General features: G+C 47.6%; 10 protein-coding genes across 10 annotated transcripts; 5 read left to right on the top strand and 5 right to left on the bottom strand.

Annotated features, from left to right (window-relative positions):
• Window positions 1–662: 662 nt before the first annotated feature.
• Window positions 663–3,997, top strand: N7479_008245 (rRNA-processing protein UTP21; the record flags this gene model as incomplete). The annotated part of the gene is made up of 5 exons (XM_057255939.1): window positions 663–770; window positions 831–2,318; window positions 2,380–2,631; window positions 2,696–3,334; window positions 3,386–3,997. 5 exons carry the CDS (start codon window positions 663–665, stop codon window positions 3,995–3,997), a joined length of 3,099 nt encoding a protein of 1,032 aa, XP_057109801.1.
• A 390-nt stretch (window positions 3,998–4,387) lies between these two features.
• Window positions 4,388–6,185, top strand: N7479_008244 (PIN and XPG domain-containing protein; the record flags this gene model as incomplete). Its single annotated transcript, XM_057255938.1, has 2 exons — window positions 4,388–4,647; window positions 4,721–6,185. The coding sequence occupies 2 exons, from the start codon at window positions 4,388–4,390 to the stop codon at window positions 6,183–6,185; spliced, it is 1,725 nt and encodes a 574-aa protein (XP_057109800.1).
• Window positions 6,186–6,700: 515 nt separating this feature from the next.
• On the bottom strand, window positions 6,701–7,457 carry N7479_008243 (rRNA-processing FCF1 family protein; the record flags this gene model as incomplete). Its single annotated transcript, XM_057255937.1, has 4 exons — window positions 6,701–6,782; window positions 6,846–7,208; window positions 7,262–7,330; window positions 7,387–7,457. 4 exons carry the CDS (start codon window positions 7,455–7,457, stop codon window positions 6,701–6,703), a joined length of 585 nt encoding a protein of 194 aa, XP_057109799.1.
• Window positions 7,458–8,046: 589 nt separating this feature from the next.
• On the bottom strand, window positions 8,047–9,262 carry N7479_008242 (S-methyl-5-thioribose-1-phosphate isomerase; the record flags this gene model as incomplete). The annotated part of the gene is made up of 2 exons (XM_057255936.1): window positions 8,047–8,674; window positions 8,739–9,262. The coding sequence occupies 2 exons, from the start codon at window positions 9,260–9,262 to the stop codon at window positions 8,047–8,049; spliced, it is 1,152 nt and encodes a 383-aa protein (XP_057109798.1).
• A 1,957-nt stretch (window positions 9,263–11,219) lies between these two features.
• On the bottom strand, window positions 11,220–11,588 carry N7479_008241 (U4/U6-U5 snRNP complex subunit LSM6; the record flags this gene model as incomplete). The annotated part of the gene is made up of 3 exons (XM_057255935.1): window positions 11,220–11,242; window positions 11,311–11,424; window positions 11,477–11,588. The coding sequence occupies 3 exons, from the start codon at window positions 11,586–11,588 to the stop codon at window positions 11,220–11,222; spliced, it is 249 nt and encodes an 82-aa protein (XP_057109797.1).
• Window positions 11,589–12,240: 652 nt separating this feature from the next.
• N7479_008240 (Ubiquitin supergroup) lies at window positions 12,241–13,416 on the top strand (the record flags this gene model as incomplete). The annotated part of the gene is made up of 1 exon (XM_057255934.1): window positions 12,241–13,416. The coding sequence occupies one exon, from the start codon at window positions 12,241–12,243 to the stop codon at window positions 13,414–13,416; it is 1,176 nt and encodes a 391-aa protein (XP_057109796.1).
• A 336-nt stretch (window positions 13,417–13,752) lies between these two features.
• Window positions 13,753–14,282, top strand: N7479_008239 (RNA methylation protein TRM112; the record flags this gene model as incomplete). The annotated part of the gene is made up of 3 exons (XM_057255933.1): window positions 13,753–13,938; window positions 14,028–14,217; window positions 14,278–14,282. The coding sequence occupies 3 exons, from the start codon at window positions 13,753–13,755 to the stop codon at window positions 14,280–14,282; spliced, it is 381 nt and encodes a 126-aa protein (XP_057109795.1).
• A 439-nt stretch (window positions 14,283–14,721) lies between these two features.
• Window positions 14,722–18,403, bottom strand: set1 (histone methyltransferase SET1; the record flags this gene model as incomplete). Its single annotated transcript, XM_057255932.1, has 2 exons — window positions 14,722–14,825; window positions 14,881–18,403. 2 exons carry the CDS (start codon window positions 18,401–18,403, stop codon window positions 14,722–14,724), a joined length of 3,627 nt encoding a protein of 1,208 aa, XP_057109794.1.
• Window positions 18,404–20,314: 1,911 nt separating this feature from the next.
• Window positions 20,315–22,590, top strand: gfa1 (glutamine--fructose-6-phosphate transaminase (isomerizing) GFA1; the record flags this gene model as incomplete). The annotated part of the gene is made up of 4 exons (XM_057255931.1): window positions 20,315–20,319; window positions 20,372–20,442; window positions 20,501–20,732; window positions 20,817–22,590. 4 exons carry the CDS (start codon window positions 20,315–20,317, stop codon window positions 22,588–22,590), a joined length of 2,082 nt encoding a protein of 693 aa, XP_057109793.1.
• Window positions 22,591–22,900: 310 nt separating this feature from the next.
• On the bottom strand, window positions 22,901–24,495 carry N7479_008236 (uncharacterized protein; the record flags this gene model as incomplete). The annotated part of the gene is made up of 2 exons (XM_057255930.1): window positions 22,901–24,207; window positions 24,261–24,495. The coding sequence occupies 2 exons, from the start codon at window positions 24,493–24,495 to the stop codon at window positions 22,901–22,903; spliced, it is 1,542 nt and encodes a 513-aa protein (XP_057109792.1).
• Window positions 24,496–24,985: the final 490 nt, after the last annotated feature.

The raw sequence follows: 24,985 nt of genomic DNA, 5'->3' as shown, positions 1-24,985 counted from the left end.
AAATATGATGGGGGGTTCCGCATTTTGCATAGGCGGAGAGAAGAAACGGACTTTTTCGCTGGTCCAAGTTCGTAAATTTTGCTCATGATCGGACTCAAAGGGCTGAAAGTGATAAGTTACTTGTGAATTAGGTTCATCGGGCTTCCTCGTATAGCTTATAGAGTACGGCATAGTAGATCTAAAAGTACCATATGCCCCATCTATTCAAGTACTTCTTGCGGAAGTTTCCAATACTTGACTATACTACTTGATAGCATTTTAACCATGCAAAGAAGTCTCGATTAAGATGATCAATGAGTTTTCTTTGGAGAATATAGCAAATTAAAGATAATTAACAACTATATAATTATGTTAAGTCATGGTAGACCCAAGATATACTGTAAATATTCCCATGTAGTGAAGGTATTCTATACTCGGGGTAAATGTATATCATCCGCTTGAAGGCGGTCTAAGGCCTGCAGGACTAGGCGGGGCAGAAAAAAAACAGCGGGAAAAAAAAAGACGAGCTAAGTGAGACGACTTAGACTGCTTAGATACCCTTCGTGATTGACTTGTTGAACAAGTCAGAACAGAATTCTCACCTGAAAGGTTAAGGGGTTCCTTCTGATTACTCTGCACCCCCCGATATATCCGTCGTGGTCTGTGTGTCCCTCGATATCAACATGCCTTCGGCCGATAATTTCGATGTGCCTCTTGCGAAGAGGCAGAAACGGGTATCGCAAGATGTTAACGCTGGAACACGTGGTTCCAAGATCTTTGCTCCTTTCCGTGTAAGTTGAGAGATATATTTGAATCGCTTCTTTTCTCTAAGCTGACTTGTCGACATAAAGACACTAGGATTGGTCTCACCAACACCCGTTCCTTTTACATCGGTGCGCCTAGGTAAATCGACCTTTCAAATCACAACCTCCGTGGGACACTCGCTGCAGACTTATGATTTGCGCCGAGGTTTAAACCTTATCTTCCTGACTCGACCGCAAACACCGGAGATCATTACGGCAACATGTGCGTGGCAGGATAAGGTATTTGCAGCTTGGGGCCACCTTCGGTCGCAGTCACCCGGAGGAGTCTGGGTTTTCAAGCGTGGCAAAAAAGTTGCAGAACTGAAGAGCCCTGAAGATCTGAAGGGACCCATTGAGCGCTTGGTGGTCTTCGGTTCATGGGTGGTTGGTTGTTGGACTGGTGGCCTCGAAGTTTGGAAAACGGGCACATACGAGCACTATGCCAGTTTGCGGCCACAATCTGCTCGGGGTTCCTCTGGAGGGAAGATTTACACCGGGATAATGTGCAATATGCCGACTTATTTGAACAAGATCTTTGTGGGCCGATCGGACGGAGCGGTCGATATCTGGAATCTCCGCAGCGGAAAACTTCTTTACACGCTGCCGTCTTTGTCGCCAGATTCTGGGCCCGTGACTGCGATTCACCCCACCCCTGCTCTATCACTTATTGCCATTGCCTATAAGGGCGGTGCGTTGGCTATTCAAAACGTGAGTTCAGGTCAGCTGGTCTTGTCTCTCAAGAATGCTTCATCTAGGGGTCTCCCCGTAACATCCATCACTTTCCGCAACGACGGATTGGGTGCTGGCCACGATGGTCGCAGCTCAGGTGTTATGGCCACGGCATCAAGTGGTAGCGGTGATATCACCCTCTGGGACTTGAATAATGGAGGTCGCATTGCAGGCATTCTTCGTGGAGCTCATCGAGTATCAAGTGGTGAAAAGCCCATGGGCGCCAACCGTGTTGAGTTCTTAGATGGACAGCCAGTGCTCGTGTCTTCGGGTGATGACAATTCTTTGAAAACTTGGATCTTCGACGAAACGCCATTCTCGCCTATTCCTAGACCTCTTCATAGAAGAAACGGACACTCTGCTGCCGTCAGCGCTCTTGATTTCCTGCCGACATCCTCGGATGGTTCCGAGTCTGGCGGCAAGTGGCTTCTTAGTGCAAGCAAGGATTGCAGTCTCTGGGGACTCAGTCTGCGCAAAGACAGCCAGCATAGTGAGATCTCGCAGGGCAACGTGGAACGCAAGGCTAAGAAGGCAGGGCCATCAGACATCTCAAATACAGAAGATCTCAAAGCTCCTGAGGTTACATGCATTGCCTGCAGCCTCAACCGTGATGGCGGAATGGGAGTCACCACTTCCGGTCCGATCTGGTCGAACCCGAAGGTTACAAACGCCGACGCTTCCAATGCAACCGGCTGGGAAAGCGTGGTAACTGGTCATCGGGGCGACAAGTTCGCTCGTACTTGGTTCTGGGGCAAAAAGAAGGCAGGTCGATGGGCGTTTGCAACCAGTGATGGGACAGAAGTCAAGGTGCGCAGGTTCTTGAAAATGACTGAACAATTGTTCTCTTTTACTAATCCAGTTTTCATAGAGTGTGGCCGTTTCGCAATGTGGAACTTTCGCTGTTATAGGATCAGCTGGAGGTGCTATCGACATGTTCAACATGCAGTCAGGTCAGCACCGACAAAGTTTCCCAGCTCGCCCCCCAGCTTCCCGTGCCACCAAATCCAATGCTCAGGTCTCGGTCGCTGCGGCTTTTAAACACACTAAGGCTGTGACCGGCTTGATGATTGACAGCTTGAACCGTACCGTTGTCAGCTGTGGCTTGGATGGCAAAGTCAAGGTACGCCCCACCATTCTCTTTTTTTTCTCCTGGGATTCACAAATTGACCTTTTCTGGAATATAGTTTTGGGATCTCCTCTCTGGGAAATTCCTTGATGAACTAGACTGGCATCCCATGGCTGCCATTACTGGACTTCGCTATAACAAGGCCAGCGAATTAATCGCTTTCAGTTGTGACGACCTCTCGATTCGTGTGATTGATCTCGAGACCAGAAAGCTCGTTCGTGAATTTTGGGGATGTGTGGGTCAAGTCAATGATTTCATCTTCTCGAATGATGGACGATGGATTGTTGCTGCCTCCATGGACTCGGTAGTACGCGTATGGGACATGCCCACTGGGCATCTGATCGACATTTTCCGGGTTTCGAGCACATGTGTTGCTCTGGCCATGTCTTCAACAGGTGAATTCCTTGCCACCGCACACGCTGGTAGCATTGGTATCAGTCTTTGGAGCAATCGCAGTCTTTTCATGCCTGTGTCGACCAAAAACCTAGACGAGAACGTTATTGAGAACGTTGGACTCCCGGCAACATCAGGAGAAGGCGGTGCTGGTCTTATTGAAGCCGCCTTTGTCGATACTACCGAGCAAGATGAGGCAGAGGGCCCAGTACTGGCGACGGAACAACTACAACACGACATGATGACACTGAGTCTTGTCCCCAAAAGCAGATGGCAGTCATTGATCCACCTAGACACTATACGGGTATGTTTTTATTCATGCAAAAGTGCCAATCTCTAGCTAACAGTTCAAAAGGAACGTAATCGTCCCAAGGAAGCTCCCAAGGCACCCGAGAAGGCTCCGTTCTTCCTTCCTTCTCTCCTCAGTTCCAGTGGGCCCGAGATCGCCAGTGAAATCCCCGGCACCGAGGATACCGATGTTGGATCGCTAGCCAAAACTGCTGAAGCCGAAAGGTTACGGATTGCCAAGTTGCAAAATGGTGGAAACCCCAGTGCTCCTCAATCTATTTTCACTCGATCATTGGCATCTGGCCATGATTCTGGTGACTTTAGCTCATTTATCGACCATCTCAAGACCTTATCTCCGGCCAAAGCAGATCTTGAGATCCGTTCACTAGATCCTCGGGTACTTGATGGACACTCTGAGTTGTCCGATTTCGTCACTGCCCTGACTGCTCGCCTAAAGTCAAAGAGAGACTTTGAGCTTGTGAATGCTTGGATGGCGGTCTTTTTGAAAATTCATGCCGACACTGTGAGCCTCAGCTCTACTCAGGATGAGCCTCAGTATCGTCTATTGCAAGAGGCTCTGGCAACTTGGTCTGTCGAGCAAAAGCAGGAGGGAAAGCGCCTGGCTGAGCTAGTGGGCTACTGTCGCGGAGTGGTTGGATTCTTGCGATCTGCTCGGTGATTTGCAAAGGACAACTCCATACATATTCTTACTTATTGGATAAATATCTCTCGGGGCATAGTGCCTTTTGTTTTCTTTCGTTGTTATCTATCATGCTTGTTACGTTGAATTTATAAATCTATGCATTTGGCTTATAAATCCAGTGGTTTTGTAGGAATTTGAAGGAATTATACTAACCCTACCTACTTTGGTGCCATCTGATTTTCGTCTCAGTACCTTCTGAGTCTTCGGTAAGAATGATGAGACAATACCCAAAGTCTTCTTGTCTTGCCTAAAGTTGGAACCCGGGGCCAGCGCCTCGCCATCCCTGACTAATACAAAAAAAACCCGAAAAAAAAAAAAAACAAATCCACAACCCCCAACGAGAATGGTTCTTACACGACATTGGCTATGGGGATCCCTCACTTAACCAGACACCTGCTTCCCTATGCCGAAAGTGTCTTGTTAGATGGAAGGACAACCGATTCAGAATCCCCGCGCGTCCAAGCCGTTGTCATCGACGGGCCCAGTCTAGTATACCATGTCTACCGTCGACTGTTGGGTTGGATGGACCCAAGCAGTGATGTCCTTGACTACCAGCCAACCTGCGATGAAATCAGTCGTGGGGTGAGCAGCTTCCTTCTCCAATTAACCAGACTGGGAGTTAAAATGTAAGCCATCACACTAGTCCGAAAACACAGCTATCGTCTGATATAAATTTTCTTTTTCCTCTCTGCCCTTCAGACATAAGATATGCTTCGATGGTGCTTTGCCCGTTTCGAAGCGAGAAATCCGCTTTTCCAGAATTGAAAAACTACGCCATCGTCTGGAATTAGCTCGTCGAAATCTGTCTCTGCCTGCAACGCCCAAATGTCGCGATGTGATGCCCACTGAAAGAGGACAGATCTGGTGCAGTCGAAGCTTACCTCGGCGACGAAAAGGCCTTCCAGAGAATCCTTTCATGGTATCCGCGGTCTTTGAGGACTTGCGGAACCGATGGAACAAGGAGCAGATCCAGAAAGAGGTTGACGAGGACATCAGCTGCCTTGTCACTGATGCTGATTACCCCTGGGCGAAAATCACCGTCATGGTACCAGGAGAAGCAGATGTTGAGTGCGCCCATGTGGCAAAACTTACCGGATGTGCAGTGTTGACGGATGATTCGGATCTCTTGCTTCACGATCTTGGCGAGCAAGGTGCAGTCTTGTTTTTAGACTCGGTGCAAACGTCCTCGGGCGTCTGGGATCCGGCCGAGCCAGATATTCGGGGGCTGAGAATATGTCCCCATTCGCTATCCGGTCGGTTAGGCATCCCAAGCGTTCAGTGGTTTGCATACGAATTGCAAAGAAATACTCATTTGCGGTTTGCTGAACTTGCCCGGATATCCAAAGAGAGTAGTAAGGCGACTGAGCTCTCCTCTGAATATCTGGAGTTTCTTCAAGAATATCAACACGAGACCACGGATAATGAGGTTATACGTGGAGCAAAACAGTCCAAAAACCCGTTGGATCCCAGGGTATCAGAATTATTCTGGCAGTATGAACTTCCTAGCATCTACTGCTTGGATGAACAACCGCACATCTATCTCGGGATTTTGAACGAAGACTCTTCTAGGCGATGTGCCTGGGAACAAGGTCGAACATATAGGTCCCTTGGGTACTCATTTTTCAATATGTCCCGTCCTGCTGCCGATCGATTTACTGTCGTACATGAATTTGTTCGCAGAGGTGGAAGGATCGTGGCCGAAGAGATCACTTTAAGCGGAACAAAGACCGTGGCCTCTGATTTGGATCTCCTTCGGAGACGCCTTGCCACAGCACATACTACCTTTGACAATGGTTTGGCAGCGGAGGGCTTCTGGTTTTTATTTGCTCTTTCCGATATTTATCGTGATGGATCCGGCACAACCACAATTCCGAGTGCGAAGGAATTGGAGAGTTTTCTTACAAAGGGATATATGGCGCAAAGTACCAAATGGGCGGATATCCACCTTCTTGCTCAAATACAAGCTGCACTGTACTCTTTACGAATACTGAAGCAGCTTTTTGATATCGCAGCTCCAGGTGATGAGTTGGTTGAATCCAGCTCACTACTCACGGATTTGCCTCCACTGCACATATTGATGTCGCGACAGCGAATGACCCAGAGCTTTGCCAATACTCGTCTTGTCCGCCATGCGGTTCGTCAATTGATAGAAACGTATGGTTGACGAATATGAAAATACATTGCAAGCCAATGCACTACGTGCTTCACAAATGAAAGACCGCTGGGCTCACGAGCGCTGCGGCCAATGACTACGATCAGCTAGGGATTAGACATTCATGCTTCCTTGTAGATTACAATGAGATTTGCATTGGCGGTTGCCACAGACGGAAAGACATAAATTTGCCACTGTATAATAACCTTGCCTGAGAAGCCCCGGGTCCTTCAAATGATTCATTCCATTGGCATATAGGTTTAAAGTACTAGAACCAGCCCTGGGAGGAGCGATGCTGCTGGTTCTCGATGCAGTCGTTTTGTTTGATCGCATACGGTCGATTGACAGCATAACTTGGTCTTGCGGTCGTGTGTGTCGTGGTTGCTTGCCCGGTGTCTCGAGGCGAAAATTGTTCTGTTATTTTACAACTTTCCAGCAAAGAAAGAAACGGAAGATTTTGTGGGTATCATGTGGATGGTCGCAATAGCGATAAACGACTGGATGCAACGATATATCGTTCAAGTCGCTCATTTTTCGGGGGCATCGGGAAGTCGTTCAATCACATATTTGCCACGAGCAACACTCATGATAGGCGCACCGGGAATCTTGCTATTATGGAGGTTAGGACTTTACAGGTACAGCGCAAATGGGATCGAGATGTAGGTTACATACCGAATACGTCTCTTGAGATCACGATCGTTTGTGGCGACAATGTAGACACGATGCTTGATGACACGGTCGACTAGGCAATCATCGGCATAGGTTCCCTTGTGATCACACTTGACTCGCTCGAACCGAGGGTCTTTGGCTACACGTAGGGCAAGTCGGTATTTCGGGCCAAGCTTCTCCAACTCGGCAAGTACACAATCCGTGACGATAGGGATACATTTGGCGTACAAACAATCGAGCATGGTGGGAATGACCTCAAGTTTGTGCTGAATGGTATGGGAGATGAAATTGGTATCGACCAGCACAGAGTATGGGGGGGCAAGGGCTGTGTTGAACTGGAAGAACATTGACGAAGGAGCTTGGGGGCTAGAAGCAAACTTATCAGTATAGTTCTTGCGATTTATATATGATTTACTTACGCCTCTTTGACGAGATCATCCTTTTTTGCCGCCTCTTTGCCTTTCTCTGTCTTGTCTTGGTTTTGCTTCCTATAATTAACTGTTAGCGTGTCGCGACAAGACTGTGTTTCGTGATTGCGACGAACAGGCGATTGTCGCGCATAGAAATGGCTCTCTTGGCCAGCGCAAACTTGCGAGTCTTCTTCTGAACTCCCATGACGACGAAATGTGGATGGTGATAGTAGTGAGGAAGAGGTTTTTTTTTCTCTTTTCTTATCGGGGAAATCAGGTATCTCGGATTCGGGCTGACTAATCGTGTCGATGGGCCCCGGGGGCCTCCCGCTCATCTGCAGGCCCCGCGGACTTAGGAATCTCTTGTCTTCAAAACGCCCTTATACTCAGCAACACATCCTCAAACGCTCAGTATGTCAAAACCGGATTCAGACTTCGATATGGCAAAGGTAAGTCCAACTACTGCAGCGTTCGCAAGCAGCATATATTTCCCTAGAATATGCTGCTAGGCAAGCCCCTCTGCGAACTGATCCAAGGTCTGGCAGCTAACTCATGCCATAGATACTCGCAGATCTTGCAAAGTACGTGAGCTCGCTATAGGTTACATAAATCATTCCATGATATTGACATATATTTAGGGGAGAAATGACTGCCTCGGCCCTCGAGAATCATCTCAACACAATTGAAAGCCAAGTCGATGAACTCTTGGCATCTTTCGAAAATCAGGGTACTGCTGCAGCGGGTACTACATCTGTCGATGAAACAAACTTGAGTCAAGTGGGCACAGATCAGGATCAAAAAGTAGAACCGTCAAATAGTCCACCCAAGTGATATTGGCCATCGGATCCCTTCTCTACAACTCCGACCTCTGTGATAATCCCATCTATCAAACTCGCGGGAGTAATATCAAATGCCGGGTTCCAAACATTGATCCCTGGCGCGGCAATTTTCACGGTCTCGATCGTAATCTGGTCAGTGGCCTCAGACCCCGCGCAGGGACCCTTGATGCTGGTTACCTCGGATGCTGCACGTTGCTCAATAATGATATCCTCGCCTGATTTTGTGGCCATATCGATGGTTGTGAGTGGCGCTGCAACGAGGAACTTGACGCCATGGTACTTTGCCAAGACAGCCAGGGCATATGTGCCGATTTTGTTGGCTGTGTCACCATTGGCTGCTACCCTATCCGCTCCCACCACAATTGCATTCACACCCACTTTGGTATCTGCAAGCAAAGCGGCTGCCATAGAATCCGTGATGAGTGTAGCTGGAATTTTGTCGTGAACCAACTCGAAGGCTGTAAGGCGAGACCCCTGGTTGTAGGGCCTAGTCTCTGTGCAATAAGCGTGACGTAGGATTTTCTTCGATGCCAGCGAACGAACCACGCCCAACGCTGTGCCATATCCAGAAGTGGCGAGGGAGCTAATGATTCAGCATTAGTGAGAACATGCAACGGATAATGGACAGCGTAGTGAATTGGCCCTACCCAGTGTTGCAGTGAGTCAACACAGCAACTTCTGAATTCCCTGGCTTGGCTGCATGAGTGGCGATCCATTCTGCACCATTGTGCCCAATTCTCTTGTTATCCTCGAGATCCTTTCCCATCATATCTTCTGCCGCCTGGATAAACGCGGCTGCGACTTCGCTGCCAGTAGAGCCCGGTGCTTTTGTGCGACTGATGACTACAGCCTCCAGCTTGCGCGCAGCATCAGCGAGATTGACGGCAGTTGGCCTACTCGTCACCAGATAAGCAAGCTTGTCTCTGATATACTGGCACACCTCTTCTGGTGATTGTGAAAGGTTGTCACTATTCACAGCAGAGGTTAGTTCTGCGGCGAGGGCAAGCATTGCTACGATAGCAATAGCAGGTGCCCCGCGGACTTTCATATCTTTGATGGCGTGCCATCCATCTTCTGTAGTTCGAATGGGAATATATTCTTCGACGAATGGAAGCTGTAACTGATCCAGGATCTCAAGGTTGCCCTTGCTGAACTTGATTGCTTGTAACATCTTCGTAGGTGACAATCAAAAGTTCTTCAGACCTGGATAAGCAGCGAGAAAAGAACCTTAAAAAGCGCCGCGGGGACCCCTCGGCGGGACTTGGGAAAGCTTACTTAATCAATCTTCCGGGCGCAGGGGCCGACCTCGGGAGGTCAGTGGGGGGATACCAAAATGGATACAAGGATACTACAAGCTATAATTAGCTGTCTAAAGATATTCTATCTCTTCTCTAAGAGCCACCAACATGGGTAACAAGTAGTGAAAAGACTTAAGATGGGACAGTATTGTTTCAAAAATTCCCAAGCGTTCCCAGAGGCCCGCTTGAAGTGGTCAGGTTGGTAGTTTTCAACCAGCAAAAACACGATCTCGGATGTCTCCTCACTGATACGTGTAAAGCCCTTGCACGAGGATGGAGAAGAAAAGAAAAAGAGAAGGAAGATCGGGACCGGATCAGGTATTTTATAATTTCCCACAGCTCGGCGCGACAAGGGTGGGCAGCACGACAATGATAAGTATAGATAACCATGGAGAACCCCGGAGCCTTCCAGGGCTGACTAGATGGATGTACGGCGGGCATACTTAGGTACATGTAGGGCATATGTAAGAAGGCGCTACTGAAATTTCAGGCACAGAGGGGATACGAGTAGCCAAGGTGACCACACACCAGAAGGATCCTTCTGACCTCTCAGTGGGATGTGGGGCCTAAGGCACCCTCAAAATATCATGTATGCCTTATTCCTTTCATTACCTTAGGGCAACTTCCTCCACTTACTCACCTTCTCCCAATACCAGTACTTTACTACTTTTTTTTACACAACTGCATACACCACATACACCACGTACATACTACTTCATCTTTATCAGTATAAAGTACTCACTCCATATTAGTATTAATCTGTGAAAAACCAGATAAAAAGCTCTAGAAAATAGTGCAATTGAGCTCAATTTGAGATAAAAACTGACATTTTCTTCTATATAGACTGCTTACCTTTGGTACTGCGCGTAGCGCTCCAAAGCTGAACTCGAACTACCCGATCTCATTGAACATTTCTTTATCAACCACCGCGGGTATATCTTGTTCAAGATATAAACTACATAGATTAGAGGCTATAAGCTCTCTCATCTAGTAATCGCGGTATACTATTAGGTAGATTGGTACGCTATTATAGTAGTAAAATAAGTGAAACAATAGTAGGTTGGTTTATACAAGAAGTAGACGTGTATATAGATATAAATATAACTAGGCCTAGGTATATCTAGTTGTTTATTAGTAGTAAACTAGCATATCTATGGTATACAGAGATACATAATATCCCTTGTATTGGAATGCACCCTATATATATACCTATACCCGTGGACATATTTTATAGTTAGGTACCAAAACGGGATGACCTAATCAAAGATACCATAACTACCTAACTAGTTAACTACTTTTCAAAACCAGACGGTGTCTTTGTAACAGAAACAAGGGGAAACACACTGAGCATTGACCAACGGATACTACTGAGAGGTCAGAAGAATCCTTCTGGTCTGATTTCTGGTAGCCAAGGGAGGTTGTTATATCAACACCATCCATGGATGTACATTTAGGCAAAGTAATCAGGTTATAGAGTGTCAAATGCTATAATTAAAACACGAGGTCAATAACATACTGCCAAATCACTAGATATTATTACCAAGTCGCCTGGGGACATGATGGGCTCATGACCATAGTTGCTAATGTCGAGCTCAATACAAAGTAGGGTAAAAAAGAAACCCTGTGGGTACGTAGCCTCCAGAACTCCAGGCTCATAAGTCTGGTCAACTGCACCACAAGCAGAGTTGGTCAATCACGACCTAGGCTTGTATTCCATCCTTCTAGCTAGAAGACTCCAGATCATTGCAATACGGCTCGATGCGCGTCTTTCTCATCATCCTCGAAGTTGTCATACGCCGACCCAATTGAACATCGAACAGTATTTCCGAATCAACTGGCAGAGATGTAGAGTACTATAGGTTCTAGTCAGGAATCTGTCACGCAAGCCATAGGATTGGAAGAAAAGAAAGGAGTGACAAACCGTTATTTCCGCGCACGAAAGCATCCCCGTAGTTTCGTCGTAGTTTTCCGTTCACATATTCCTCCGTCTTCTCAAGGGCAATGTTCATGTAGCCATCAACTGATTGCAATTCACCTATAGGCGCATTAGAACCTAAGTCACCACAAATGGAAAGAAGAGCCCATACCCTTGTATACCACTCCAGAATTCAGCTTTACGATCACAGGCGCACCGATGATCTCACTCAGAAAGACAGAGGGATCTTTCCCTTCGGAGGTTGAGGCGTTCTCCATATCCATTATGTGTTCTAAAATTTATGAAATGTCAGTTAGAGCAAAGTCCAAGGGAGGAAAAAAGGCGAGGCATACCTGGTTGAGATGTGTCTTGTGAGTGGAGGGACGAAGCATTCGAAAGCGAGATAGCAGGAAGGCGGTGAGGGTGATGAACTATCGCAAGTGGGGCAGAATGTGCCGATAGGTTTAGTCACCGCCATTGTATTCTGCCGATATTGCCTGTCATAAAATAGTTCACCTTTTAGTAGCTTTGCAAACAACGTTCGAAATATTGAAATAGAGAGATTTTGAAAAGATGTGGGCTAACCATTGCTACCTAGGTACGTGTAGCGAATTTGTAAGAAATAAAGAGGAGAGGGGTCTCCGCTGGTCAGAAAGTGCTCTAGTCTATTTTTAGCAGGCGGTAAGCAGGACGTCCCACGAGGCTCCACCGTGCCTGTTCTAAGTCTGGAAAGATGTGATTACATGCACATGTTCCCTCCACCTTGACTGCCAATTGTTCGCATCATGCCTAGACTCTAATGTTGCAATTTTTAATTTTCCACTAACATATCGCGGATCATAATCGCGCGCCCCCGAGTCATCTCTAAAATCCATTCAGTCATCCCACGATACTTGCATTTTTTTGACTTGGCCACAGGTTCTGGCGCCGAGAGTCATGAGCTTTTTCAAAAAGCCCGAGTGGGCAATCAAGAATACGAAGGATACTGGCACTGATTTTTATCGACGCTCAGAACAAACATACTCTGATATCATTGCTGCGAACCGTGAAGCACACCGAAAGCAGCCGAAAACACCGGAAATCCCAGAACATACTGAAGACACCGAAGATACCGAAGACATAGACCGGAAGAAGCGGCGTCGACTTTCTGCGGAGAAGGGGAAAGGGCGCGCTGATAGCCGTCCAGTGCGGGATGCGAGCCGTGAGATTGATAATGTCAAAAGTGTGTTACCAGAGCCACAGGAGCTCTCGAGTCCCTCGCATAATTCCTCACCCCAGTCAGCCAAGTCAGTCAAGCAATGCGAGACAGCCCAAATACGCAGCCCAGAAAAGAGCTTGTCTCAGTCACCACAGAAAGCAAGTGGTACGAAACCACTAGGCGCTCTGCCTGTTCAACCAGTGATTGTCCTGGCGGATGACTCGGAAATTCGAAGCCCTCAGCCTGTTCAACCTCCACCCCCTCGACCTGCTGCTCAACCAGCAAAAGTTCCAGCGGATGATCCGGTCGTCCAGATTATTATTACATCTGAAATTCCGGACACCAAACCATTACTCGTCCATCGAAAAATGTCACAGCGACTAAGGGATGTTCGGTTGGCATGGTGCAATCGCCAAAATCTTGATCCGCATATACAATCATCGATCTACCTGACCTGGAAAGGACGACGTCTATTCGACGTGACAACTTGCAGGAGCCTAGATATAAACACCGGGAAGAAGTCTGCGGCGATCCTTGACATTGATGACGACTCTGCAGACCAGAAAGCGCTGCGTATACATATGGTAGCAGTTTCCGATTTACCTGTTCAGGTCAATCAGCAAGCTACCTCGCCTGATAATGACAGGCCCCCTACAGCGTCGCAATCCCCAGAAGATGATCAGGGTGAGCCAATGAAACTTATTCTGAGGAGTCTTGGATACGAAGATTTCAAAATCAAAGCAAGACAAAAAACTGTGATCTCACGACTCATATCTGCTTTTCGGGATAGACAGAACATTTCTGTTGACCATGATATCTTCCTCCTGTTTGATGGCGACAAACTAGACCCCGATCTATGTCTTGGCGACTATGACATTGACGATCTAGATCTGTTGGATGTCCAGATCAAATAAGCGGCCTTGAAGGATATAACTGCATAATGGCTAATCAAAGATAATCAAATCTTCTATTTGAACCTAGCAAATTTCTGTAAGATCATGTATACACGGTTTCAAAGTAAATAAACCATCAACATGGATGGTACCTAGTGGTCCAGGTATCCATATCACATGATATCCGATAAGCCGTGGGGCTCTTTTTTTTTCCTCCCTCGGAGGGGCCACCGACGCTCATTATCCTTTAAATTGATCTCCTGTCTAGACCCAATCGATCTCCCCATACTTCACCAACATTCGCAGAATCTTCGTATCAACAAACTACCGGCAATCACCCACCCAAAGCCCGCTACAATGAAAGTGATCACCGCCAACTTCGTGACATGCGCCGTGAAGGAATGCAAGACATCACCGGCATCATTCCCATTACATTTCCACGATGCCGAGCTAGAGCAACAGGAATTGGATTTCCAGCCCGAGTTCATCCGCAATATCCTTCCCCGAATTGACTGGCAAGCCCTGCGCACCATTTCCAACGAGGTATGAACATCTACATCCAACACCGAGTTGATCAAAACCCGGGTTGTCTACCGACAATTAGAAATAAGCTGACTCTTGCATGATCTCAGCTGGGATTCCCTGCTCTCCCGGATTCGAAGCCCGAGGGCGAAGTTCTCGACAACGAGCAGACATTGAAGGACTTGCACCGGTTGCTACTTGAGACGCACGTCACAGAAGGGAAATTGACCTGTGGGAACTGCGGTCATTCATATATGATTAAAGAAGGAATTGCGAACTTCCTTCTTCCAAGCCACCTTGGTGAGAAATATCGTTTCTTTCTTTTTCATGACCGTATTCATCTTGCTAACATCTCTCCAGTCTGAACAACACATTTCCACACATGCACTCTCCACCCAAACTGCTTCGCAAATCGATACCCCAGGGCTAGGAACCGGTTTTTGAGAGCCAGTCTCTCTTCCTTTCCTTTCCTCTTTTTTTTTCGAAAGAAGACCCTACGCAGTGGCACCAAGGTTATCGGATATCCGAGTCGAGTTAGTTCTTCTGGGATTTGACACTACACTCTCATATTGCTTTCTAAGAGGACTTTGCTCTAGGGCTATGACTCGAAAGGTAAAACAGGCGAAATTCTTTTGGAATTGGTATATTGTACAAGAGAGTTCGTAGTTTATGAAATCACGATTGCCATTGATAAATGCTTCAATGCTCCCACCCTGAAAACGCCAGCCCGATTCAACGCCACCTAGTAGATGGGAGCGAATATGCCTCCCAAAGACCTTGCTTGATAGATCTCGGAAAGTGGGTTTAATTAAGGAATCCCTTGCAACCCGTTGAACCACAGAGGCAGGGGATTCGGTCATCGCTGTCCCACTCTCTCTCGAATTTGTAGTCGTACGTTAGCTCCTCATCTGATAGATTTTGTTAGCACCTGTATTTTTCATGAACCCAGCGCAGTTTACGAACCTCTTTCGATATCCCTGAGCGCATAAATCACTATCCGTTTGCTGCCATCAACCTTGATGATCTTGGCAGTGCAGTTGGGTGTACAGCTGTGATTGATGAATCGCGCAATTCCTCCTCTCTTTGTGGCATCGATGACGGTGTTCTCGTCGATTCGGAAAAGATAGCTGCTGCCGATCCCGCTCTTCAGGTATCGTCTTTCTCTCATATCGGCGACCTGCTGACGCACTTTCTCCCCGACATACTCGATGATCATGTCATTGGCAGTGATGTTTTCCTCGGCATACAAGCCCCAATTGTGAATGGCAGAGCGAGCGAAGCGCACAGGCTTCTTACGTTTCTTAAGCTGATTGAATCGAAGAACGTCTCCTTCGCCGCTCGCAGTGGGAAGGGCCTGCTTTTGCGCATTGATGTCTGCGATGAGCCGGCGGTTGTTGACTCGCGTTGATCGGGATGTCGATTTCGATATTGTTTTGGCGGCTGCAATTCTGGCAGCTTCGGCTGCTGCTGCCTGGGGATCTGCCTTGGCATTCGCTTCACGCTCCTCGCGAGCCTTCTGAACCTTGATCCGATGGGGTAGATATTTGGATTTTTCTGCTTCGAGAATCCTTTTTCGACCTTCCGTTCGTGCAGCTCCTGTGATATTTGGCACATAATAACCAGGAATATGGATAGCGTCCTGAGTCGTGCCGGTTTCCAAGCCATTGAGGGCTTTGATCTCCTTCTGTTTCCAACCCCATGCAGCAAGATTTCGAATAACCGATTCTGGCTGGTCCAGTAGGATTTCTCGCAAAAATCGCAAATCTTCGTCGTCCTTGATCAGGTGTTGCCAACCATCCAAATCAAGCACGATAGTTTCATCATCCTCCACCGTAGCGCGGGGCTCACCCTCGGAACAGCCCCATTCAATCTCTGTTTTCGGCTCATCAATAGGTTCTGCCTTCCAAGTTTCGCTGACCGAAAGGTCATCCCGCTCGGGATAATTGTGAGAGACATGCTCGGTGAATTGCTCTACGGATTGATCGTGTGTTGGTAATTTTTCGTCATCCTCTGGAAGATCATCGCCAATAGCCGCGGGAATTTCCAGGTCCTTGGTCACACCCTCTTGTTCGGCCGCTTCTGAGTCAATGCCAAATAGCTCGTCCTCCTGTCGCTGCCGCTTTCGTGCTTCGTCATCTTCAGCCAATCGCTTTCTCTTGCCTGACGTGGGAGACAGCTCAAGTTCATGAGAAATATCGCCGATTTCATTTGCGGCATCCAAATCGTCCACAACTTGGACGCCGCGCTCTTCGCTCCCCTGAGATGACCCCAGATCGTCTGACCGGTATCCTTCGTCCTCCGATGACGTTGAACTTGCGCGACTGGGGGGTCGGCTCTCTCGCTCATCGATATCCCTAGTAGCAGGAGTGCGCTGATCGTCGTCGGAATCTTCATCATCGTGCAACTGCTGTAAGCGATGATACAAGGGCCGAACTTCTTTCTTTCGTAGTGGTTGCCTGCGCCGTTCGTCTAAGAAAGCAGCACCCGCACGGTCAAGACCATGGGCTTTCCGGATACGAGGAAGAGCGAGTACATTCAGACCAGATGATCTGAGAGGGTCTCGCCCGGCAGACATTTCTCCTCGGGAGCCAGGGGTGCTGTCGATTTGGAAAACAGATCGTTTTGTACCTTCAGGGTCAGAAATACCCAGCCTTTCCCTTTTGGCCGCATGTTTACTTGGCTCCAAATAGTCGTAGAGAGCCGGAGCAGCTATACGTGATTTCACATCCTCGAGAAGCTTGTCCCTTAGGTCACGGATTATTATAGACAATACCTCTCGGCATGGATCCAAATCAAGAGCCCGCTGCTTTTTCTCTTCCTCGATGTCCAAGTCCGCCTCTTTCCTTGTCCGATCCTTTTCGGCCTTGTCTCGCCGTTCGGTGCGGAGGCGTTCGGGGCTCGGACTTCGCTCGTAGTTCGGGTTCCCGTAGGGCTGGCTCTCCATATTCATGATGTAAGTGAATAATGGTTGCATGTGGCATAGTCGGTAGCAGCGTTCAGTCTCCTCCTCGCCCCGGCGCGAGTTCTCGAAGATGATATAGTAGCCGGTTTTGTCGCAACGAATATGCTTGTATCCAAAGAGCCTAAGCCTCTTCCTCAAGTGCGGAACTGTTGTGCTGAGAACCGGGACGTAACAATGCGCAATGAAAATGTATGGATCGCGTTTGATCTGACTCAAGATAGCAGTTTCTTCTACCAACGATTGTACAACTGGGGATCGGACACCGGCCCTAGGGCCTTCCGGAATAACGATCCCCGGTCGTAAGGATGACCTGCCTGAGGGACCTTTAGGCGCAGTCGGTGGTGGTTCGCTTTTCTTGATCTGGACTTCCGGTCTCGGTTCACTTGAGGGCGGAAGGGGAATGGTGCTCTTGGAAGCCAGTCGCTGGGACTCGACTGCTTTCGCTGCCATTCGATCTGAGACAATGCCATCGCGGTCCAGCTCGACTCTAATCCTGCGTGTGCCAATGCGTTGTTCTTTTTTACATTCAAAGTATGCACGTCGCGCTGCGCTAGATGCTGACGCCGGGCCATTCCCCCGGGCTGACGTGCTATCTTTGTATTTGATGGAGCAGATTCCGAGGAACCGGCCGGTGATAGGGTCTGTGCGGTTTTTGATTTCGGCGACATCTCCAAAGCTCGAGAAAAGCGCGCTGATCGGGGCGATCGGGGTCAAAGGGTCAAACCCCGTCACCACAACCTGGATTGGAGGCCCCGGACCAATGCTCGTTGCCACATCGTATGACCATGGCTTCAAATTGTAAGGCGCGGGTCGATATTTTGTCTTTTGCTTGCAGCCAGAACCACGGGTATAATTGGCAATTGCACGACGCGGATCGGACGGTGCATCGGCTTGGCCATTATGCACAATGTCCACATACTCGAGCTTTTTCCGTTTTTCCTTTGACGAGGCCCGCTTGTCCAGATCGGGGTCATAGACAACCTTGCAGCCTGTTACACGGAGCTCGATATGTCGGGTTTGCGACTGAGGGGTCGGAGGAGTGTCGATTAGAGTGATAGAAGATTTGGTGGTTTCGGGATTCGGCCTGGAAGAAGTACCCGGGGAACGACCGTCTGCTATCTTTAGCTGCGAAGGGCTAGTTACTTTGCAAGGGGGTGAGGACTCCGCATTAGTGAGCGGTGTCAGTGTATCGATTTGTGATGGGACGGGATTTGCTGTAGGTGGTGGAGGTAGCCCGGACCTATCCTCCACGCTTTTCGCCTTGGCGGAGATGGTCAATTCAAGCTCGTTAGGGACCGATGGAGTGCGAGCGCCCCCCTCGTTTGCATCAGGTTTGAGGGGCGTCCCAATGGTCGCGGATGTGGTCGAGGCAAGAGACACTGGACAATCCGAAATCCTTTCAGAAATTTGTTCACCTTCGACATGTAACTTCCGTCGTTCCTGCGCTGTTTTGAAGCGCTTCTGCTGAAGGACTGATGGGGCGGTGGGGAAGAAGTCTGCAAAGCCAGCCGAGGCGCGTGACATGGTGAGAGGTTGGCTACACGCCAGAGACCGTGGCGCGATCAGAAGGCAGCATCCTTGACAGTGGTGATTCGGCTATTGCGGACACATGCGACCGAGAAGGTCCCGGCACGACAGAATTGAGGAAATTGAGATGAAGGGGGCTTATACAGGAGTGTCGATGTCAATGAAGAGATGAGAGAAGAGAAGAGATCTGAAGAAAAAGAGGGCTGAAAGGCGATATCCAGGAGCTGTTCTGCGGAGGTGCTGTTACGCGCAAATCAAGAGTTTGCAGGAGGCTAAGACGCGATCGAGCGGAAAGAAGTGGAATGGTGGGGACACGGGAGTTTGAACTTCACGCTTTCAAGGGATATGAACTCCAATAAGGAACAAAAGAAAATGGAATAACAGTGAACTGCGTAAAGCGAGTATAATTAGGTATTAAGTGATGAAGTTCAAGTTCAAGTTCCCGTTGCGGGCAGTAACCTTGAATGATTCAGCAAGGTTTTTTTTTGGGGTGATTTTTTTTTTTTTTTTTGCCCTTGAAAGGGACTTGAGTGACCTCACCGCGACTTAATCATTCACTAGAACAATGCCTACAATTGAGGTACCTTTTAGGTATCTTTGGGCACTCATTGGGAAATCGGTTTGATCTTGGATTCTGTTATTGCTATTAAAGATGATTGTTGGTAGTAGCCTTGGGATTGATCTCGTGAATACATATGTAAGTTCTAGCTAATAGCAAAGCCTGAAATCTTTGAACTTAATGGTCGCGTGTTCTAATATATATATAGACAACATTTGAACATTATATATATAGCATATGGAGTAGTATATATTTGGAATAGTATCTACTCCGTGCAATTCAGACAAGGACAGAATAGGTAATGATTACGAAGTATATTTGAGCTTACTACATGTAGTCATAGCCCTCGCCTTCAAGGTTTCTCTTTCTCCCGCCATCGAAGGATGAGGCTGATTTATATACAGAAAGAGGTTAACCATATGTCTCAGCCTATCTACACCAACTTATAATAAGCCGTCTAAGGCCCACGGGTAACATAGTGGGTAGTTCCCTTATAAAGTGACATCAAGAGAAAATATTGGGGTAAATTGCCAACCAATAGTATATGCAGTCGGCGATACCGAGTCCAGGGGTATTATAAAATCGATAAAATAGTCATTGCAGAAGCGTGGAACGTCTGTCGAACCTTTCCAAGGTTTCTTTTTCAGGGGATCTTCCCACTAAAGAATGTGCCGGGGGCCACTAAAAGATATAATTATAGATTTTCCCTATATAAGATTTTTTTTGGACTTCCATCTCAAAGCTCAGCCTCTTTTATTATTTTTATTTCTGGTAGCTGTGAGCTAGCGTGAATTACGGAGTATATTGGGCCCAAATAGAAAATAGAGAAAACAGGCGAAGATCAGACCAATATAGTAGTCCCTGGGCAACCAGGTACAACTGAAGATGCCAAGAAGAAGAAAATAAAATCTGCTATTTATGTATTATTTACATTATCATCTGTAAATATTATTCCAATAACTATTTACTATAACACTGATACTATATGAATCTTTTTTTTAAATAATTTTTTGGAATTTTTCTTCTATTTACAAGTACAAAAAAAAATAAGAATGGTATGTCATCAAATGATGGAATCTATGTGTCTTTGCCAAGTGAGACATTGATTCCCCTGGGAACCAAATTGGTCCGAGCACCATCCTCATTGGTCCAGAGCTTGCACAAAGTGAAAGAGCTAATAATATAATCGCCCCTCCCCCCTACTCTGTTCTTGCCCCCCCTCTATAAATACGAAACATCTGTTCCTTGCTTGCTGCTCTCTATCTTTTCTCCCCTCTACTGCTTTCTTTTAATCTTCTCTATTTTCATTCTCTCAATACCATTGTCTTTACTTTTCGTTTTTGCCCATCATGTGGTAAGAGCTATTGGCTACCTTTCTTGGTGGGATATACTCACAGTCTGCATAGTGGAATTTTCGGTTACATCAACTACCTCGTGGAGAAGGACCGCAGGTTCATCATTGACACACTTCTTAATGGTGAGTAACCAGAATTTATCTGATCTTAACCTCTTGCTCACCGTTATTTCCCTCCCAGGCCTCTCCAGATTGGAGTACCGTGGTTACGACTCGGCTGGTATGGCCGTCGATGGCAACAAGAAGAATGAAGTCTGTGCATTCAAGGAAGTTGGCAAGGTGGCCAAGTTGAAGGAACTCATTGAGCAGAGCTCAGAGGACATGACCAAGACCTTTGAGTCTCACGCTGGTATCTCTCACACCCGTTGGGCTACCCACGGAACCCCCTCCCGCCAGAACTGCCACCCCCACCGGTAAGTCTCCCAAATTCGATGGAAAACATCATACCCCGGATCATATTGAGAAATTGAGAAGCTAATTGGATTGGTGTTGGATAGTTCTGACCCCAACTGGGAGTTCTCCGTGGTTCACAACGGTATCATCACCAACTATAAGGAATTGAAGGCTCTGTTGGAGAGTAAGGGCTTCCGCTTCGAGACCGAGACCGATACCGAGTGCATTGCTAAGCTCGCGAAATACCTTTACGACCAACACCCCGACATCGAATTCACAGTCCTGGCCAAGGCAGTCATCAAAGAGCTTGAGGGTGCCTTTGGTTTGCTGCTCAAGTCGGTCCACTACCCCCATGAGGTCATTGCGGCCCGTAAGGGTTCACCCCTGGTCATTGGTGTGAAGACCTCTAAGAAGATGAAGGTGGATTTCGTGGATGTTGAATATTCCGAAGATGGTGTCCTTTCTGCGGAGCAGGCCTCCCAGAACGCGGCAGCCAAGAAGTCTGCCACAAGCCTCCTTGCCCCTCCCGACAAGTCGCTCTTGCACCGCTCCCAGTCACGGGCGTTCCTGTCCGACGATGGCATCCCCCAGCCCGTCGAGTTCTTCCTGTCTTCTGACCCATCTGCCATTGTGGAGCACACCAAGAAGGTGCTCTACCTTGAGGATGACGATATCGCCCACATCCACGAGGGACAGCTTAACATCCACCGTCTGACTAAGGATGACGGCACCTCTAACGTCCGTGCTATCCAGACCATTGAGCTCGAATTGCAGGAGATCATGAAGGGCAAGTTCGATCACTTCATGCAGAAGGAAATCTTCGAGCAGCCCGAGTCTGTCGTTAACACTATGAGAGGTCGTCTGGATGTGGTCAACAAGAAGGTCACTCTTGGTGGTCTTCGTCAGTATATCTCGACTATCCGTCGCTGCCGACGAATCATTTTCATTGCCTGTGGCACCAGTTACCACTCTTGCATGGCTGTGCGTGGTATCTTCGAAGAGCTCACTGAGATTCCTATCGCAGTCGAGCTCGCCTCCGACTTCCTTGACCGACAGGCCCCAGTGTTCCGTGATGATACCTGTGTGTTTGTCTCTCAGTCGGGAGAGACCGCTGATTCCCTGATGGCTCTTCGCTACTGTCTGGAACGTGGCGCCCTGACCGTTGGTTGTGTTAACGTTGTCGGATCTTCTATCTCTCTTCTCACCCACTGCGGTGTACACATTAACGCTGGTCCCGAGATCGGTGTGGCCTCAACCAAGGCATACACCTCTCAGTTTGTGGCAATGGTCATGTTCGCTTTGTCGCTGAGTGAAGATCGTGCCTCTAAGCAGGAGAGGCGTGAGGAGATCATGGAGGGTCTTGGACAGATCTCCGAGCAGTTCAAGTCGATCTTGAAGCTCAATGATCCGATCAAGGAGCTGTGTGCCAAGTTCAAGGACCAGAAGAGCTTGCTGCTGTTGGGCCGTGGTGCTCAATTCCCCACTGCTCTTGAGGGTGCCCTGAAAATCAAGGAAATCTCATACCTCCACTGCGAAGCTGTGATGTCCGGCGAATTGAAGCACGGTGTTTTGGCTCTTGTTGACGAGAACCTTCCCATTATCATGATTCTCACCCGTGACAACCTATTCACCAAGTCTTTGAACGCATACCAGCAAGTCATTGCTCGTGGTGGTCGCCCTATTGTCATCTGCAACAACGATGACCCCGAGTTCTCCAACGCTCTAACCGAGAAGATCAGCGTGCCCAAGACTGTGGATTGTCTTCAGGGTCTGCTCAATGTCATCCCATTGCAGCTGATCTCTTACTGGCTTGCAGTTGCTGAGGGACTGAATGTCGATTTCCCTCGTAACCTGGCCAAGTCGGTCACTGTCGAGTAAATGTTTCTTTAGGGCAAGGTTAGACGATTCTTATGATCCGGTCATCTTTTTATCTTTAGGTGTTTTCAGCTTCGGGACAATGGAATCTCGTTTTATTTTTTTTAATCACTCTTTTTCTATCCATTGCGTATTATTCTAAGGAGTCTTTGTCCAGCTGTAAAATTGAACTATAGAATGATCTCATTGGGCTAATTCCGCTCAACTGCGTTCGGCAAGGTCTAAGATATAATAAGTAAGTATACATCCATAGATAGGTAGGTGCGTTCATCAAGGTCTTAGCAAGGCGATACCACAACAGCTAGGCGAAGAATCAATGTCCGGACTCTCGCGCAATTTTAAAACCGCGTTCAATGATATGATCAGCTCCGACGCAGAAAGACCACTCTAAAAAGTGACCGGACGTCGGTGCAAAACGGAAGAACCCAATCACATTTCCCTCCTTATCCCAGATCGCAGATCCGCAAACACCTTCTCGGAGACTTTCGGTGGATCCTTGGCCCATATAGCACCAGCGAGTTCTAACCCATTCGAATGTAGGTTGACTAGGATCATCATGGGGAATTCGGTTACGAGTGTGAGGTCCACAGATACCTTCAGAATAACCAACAAAAGGGCTATTCATATAGACACTGTCACCGGGCATCAAGCTATCGACGTTAACGAAATTTTGCAACTGGGTAGGTCGTATTCCCTCAATGGTGCTCTCGAAAGTATTATTCACAAACGGAATATCATCATGCAATTTCACTATTGCGATGTCTGTGTGTGTGATCTCCATGATGATACGACCAATCTCTTTACCGCTAGCACACGGATGGAAGACTTTATCGTCATTTGGAAAACCGTGGGAAGCAACAGTGATATATCGCTCACCGGAGTTAGAGTCTTCAACAAGTACACCAGAGGTAGTGAGATATTCAGAGTCTGTTGTAGAACATGTGCCATAACTCAAAATGACGCCGGGACGCAGTGTATCATACTTGCTATTGTCGATAATATCATTAGTCGGTTCTATGAGCTTGCGAGCCGGAAGTTGGTCTCGTGTCGGTCGTCGTACCTCCTTGTCAAACAGATAAAAACAGTTACAGCAGCCTATCGAACGGGGAACTGCACTCATATCTGTTTCTTCGTTCTCTAGCACAATCATGAAGAAATTGCCCCAGTACTGAACTTGGGTGATAGAGATCTGAGTTTTCGCAAAGAAATCGAAGACGAGCTGGAATGCATTGTCAACTTGAGAGGGTGGAAGGTGGGAAACGTCGATTTTAACGTCTACGAAAAGGCGCGATTTGCTCATACGCTTCATTGACGGCAGTGGGCCAGTATCATCCGCGTCCGTCGTAAAGTATGGTTGGACACCAGCAATGGTCAGCGGCCACGGCTTTGGTGGCAGGGAGCTGAGCAAAAACACCATAAAATAGCCATCGAATAGAATTGTCTTTGTGTCAGGAAACAGCTGCATAAGGTGAGCAGAATTGCGATGGAATGTTCGTTTTTCACGAAGGTTGAAAGGTAGAATCACATGTCGGGACGGCGGAATTTGGATTACCGGAGGCTCCGACTCTAGCACCTCTGATGACTCTAGATGGGTATGCGTCTTAATCTGGGACCTCGTATCTAAATAAATCAATTAGCATATCACTCAAAATATAAACTTAGGAAAGACTTACTGATAGTAGCCTCACCTAACGGAAAAAGTCTCTTTGATGGTGCAAGCACAGGGGAGTCATTCAGACAGACAACTCCCTGCCCCGAAGAGAACACGGCATCAGGGGATAGGATGCACATTTTGTTAGGAGAGGACAGTTCAAGTGAGGGTGTCACCTTTCGTTTACGCATCACAGGTGGAGAGTGTGGAGTCACAACCAGAACTTCTTTAAGCTTCGCGGGGGTTTCCGGTGCCATTTTAGAGGAACAGTAGCATAACAGTGAAGATAAAGTGAAGATAAAGTGAAGATAAAGTGAAGATAAAGTGAAGATAAAGTGATGAACGTGTGAGAGATGTTGATAGACTTCGTCGAGGAGCCAAGTGAATCTTCGTTGGGGTGATATGACGTCAGTTGAGGTGTTCAGTGAGCGAGTTCATTGTTTACGAAACACGAATATGCCTCCCACGACGGAATAAAAAAAAACTGCCCAAATTGTGAGCACTGAAAGCTATGGGGAAGTAATCGTGATCGGTCGAGTCCTTTCTAAGTACATACATGTAAGGCAAGCTAAGCGAAAAGTCAAGGAATAAGGTAGAAAGAAAAAGTTCATGTCGGGCGTTATAATAGCTTTGCGGTGCTAGTATATAGAAGTGTCAAAAACAGTTGTTTTTACAGGCAGTTCAACGCCTTAGTGTATCCCCCCTAGCTACCTGGACGCTTGATAACTGGGATGATAACCTACATAG

The sequence above is a fragment of the Penicillium vulpinum genome, assembly GCF_028829585.1.
Source record: "Penicillium vulpinum strain IBT 29486 chromosome Unknown utg000003l_segment0_segment0, whole genome shotgun sequence".
Classification (NCBI taxonomy): Eukaryota; Fungi; Ascomycota; class Eurotiomycetes; order Eurotiales; family Aspergillaceae; genus Penicillium; species Penicillium vulpinum.
The sequence above is the reverse complement of the archived record's forward strand: the minus strand, read 5'-3'. Positions and strand labels throughout refer to the sequence as shown.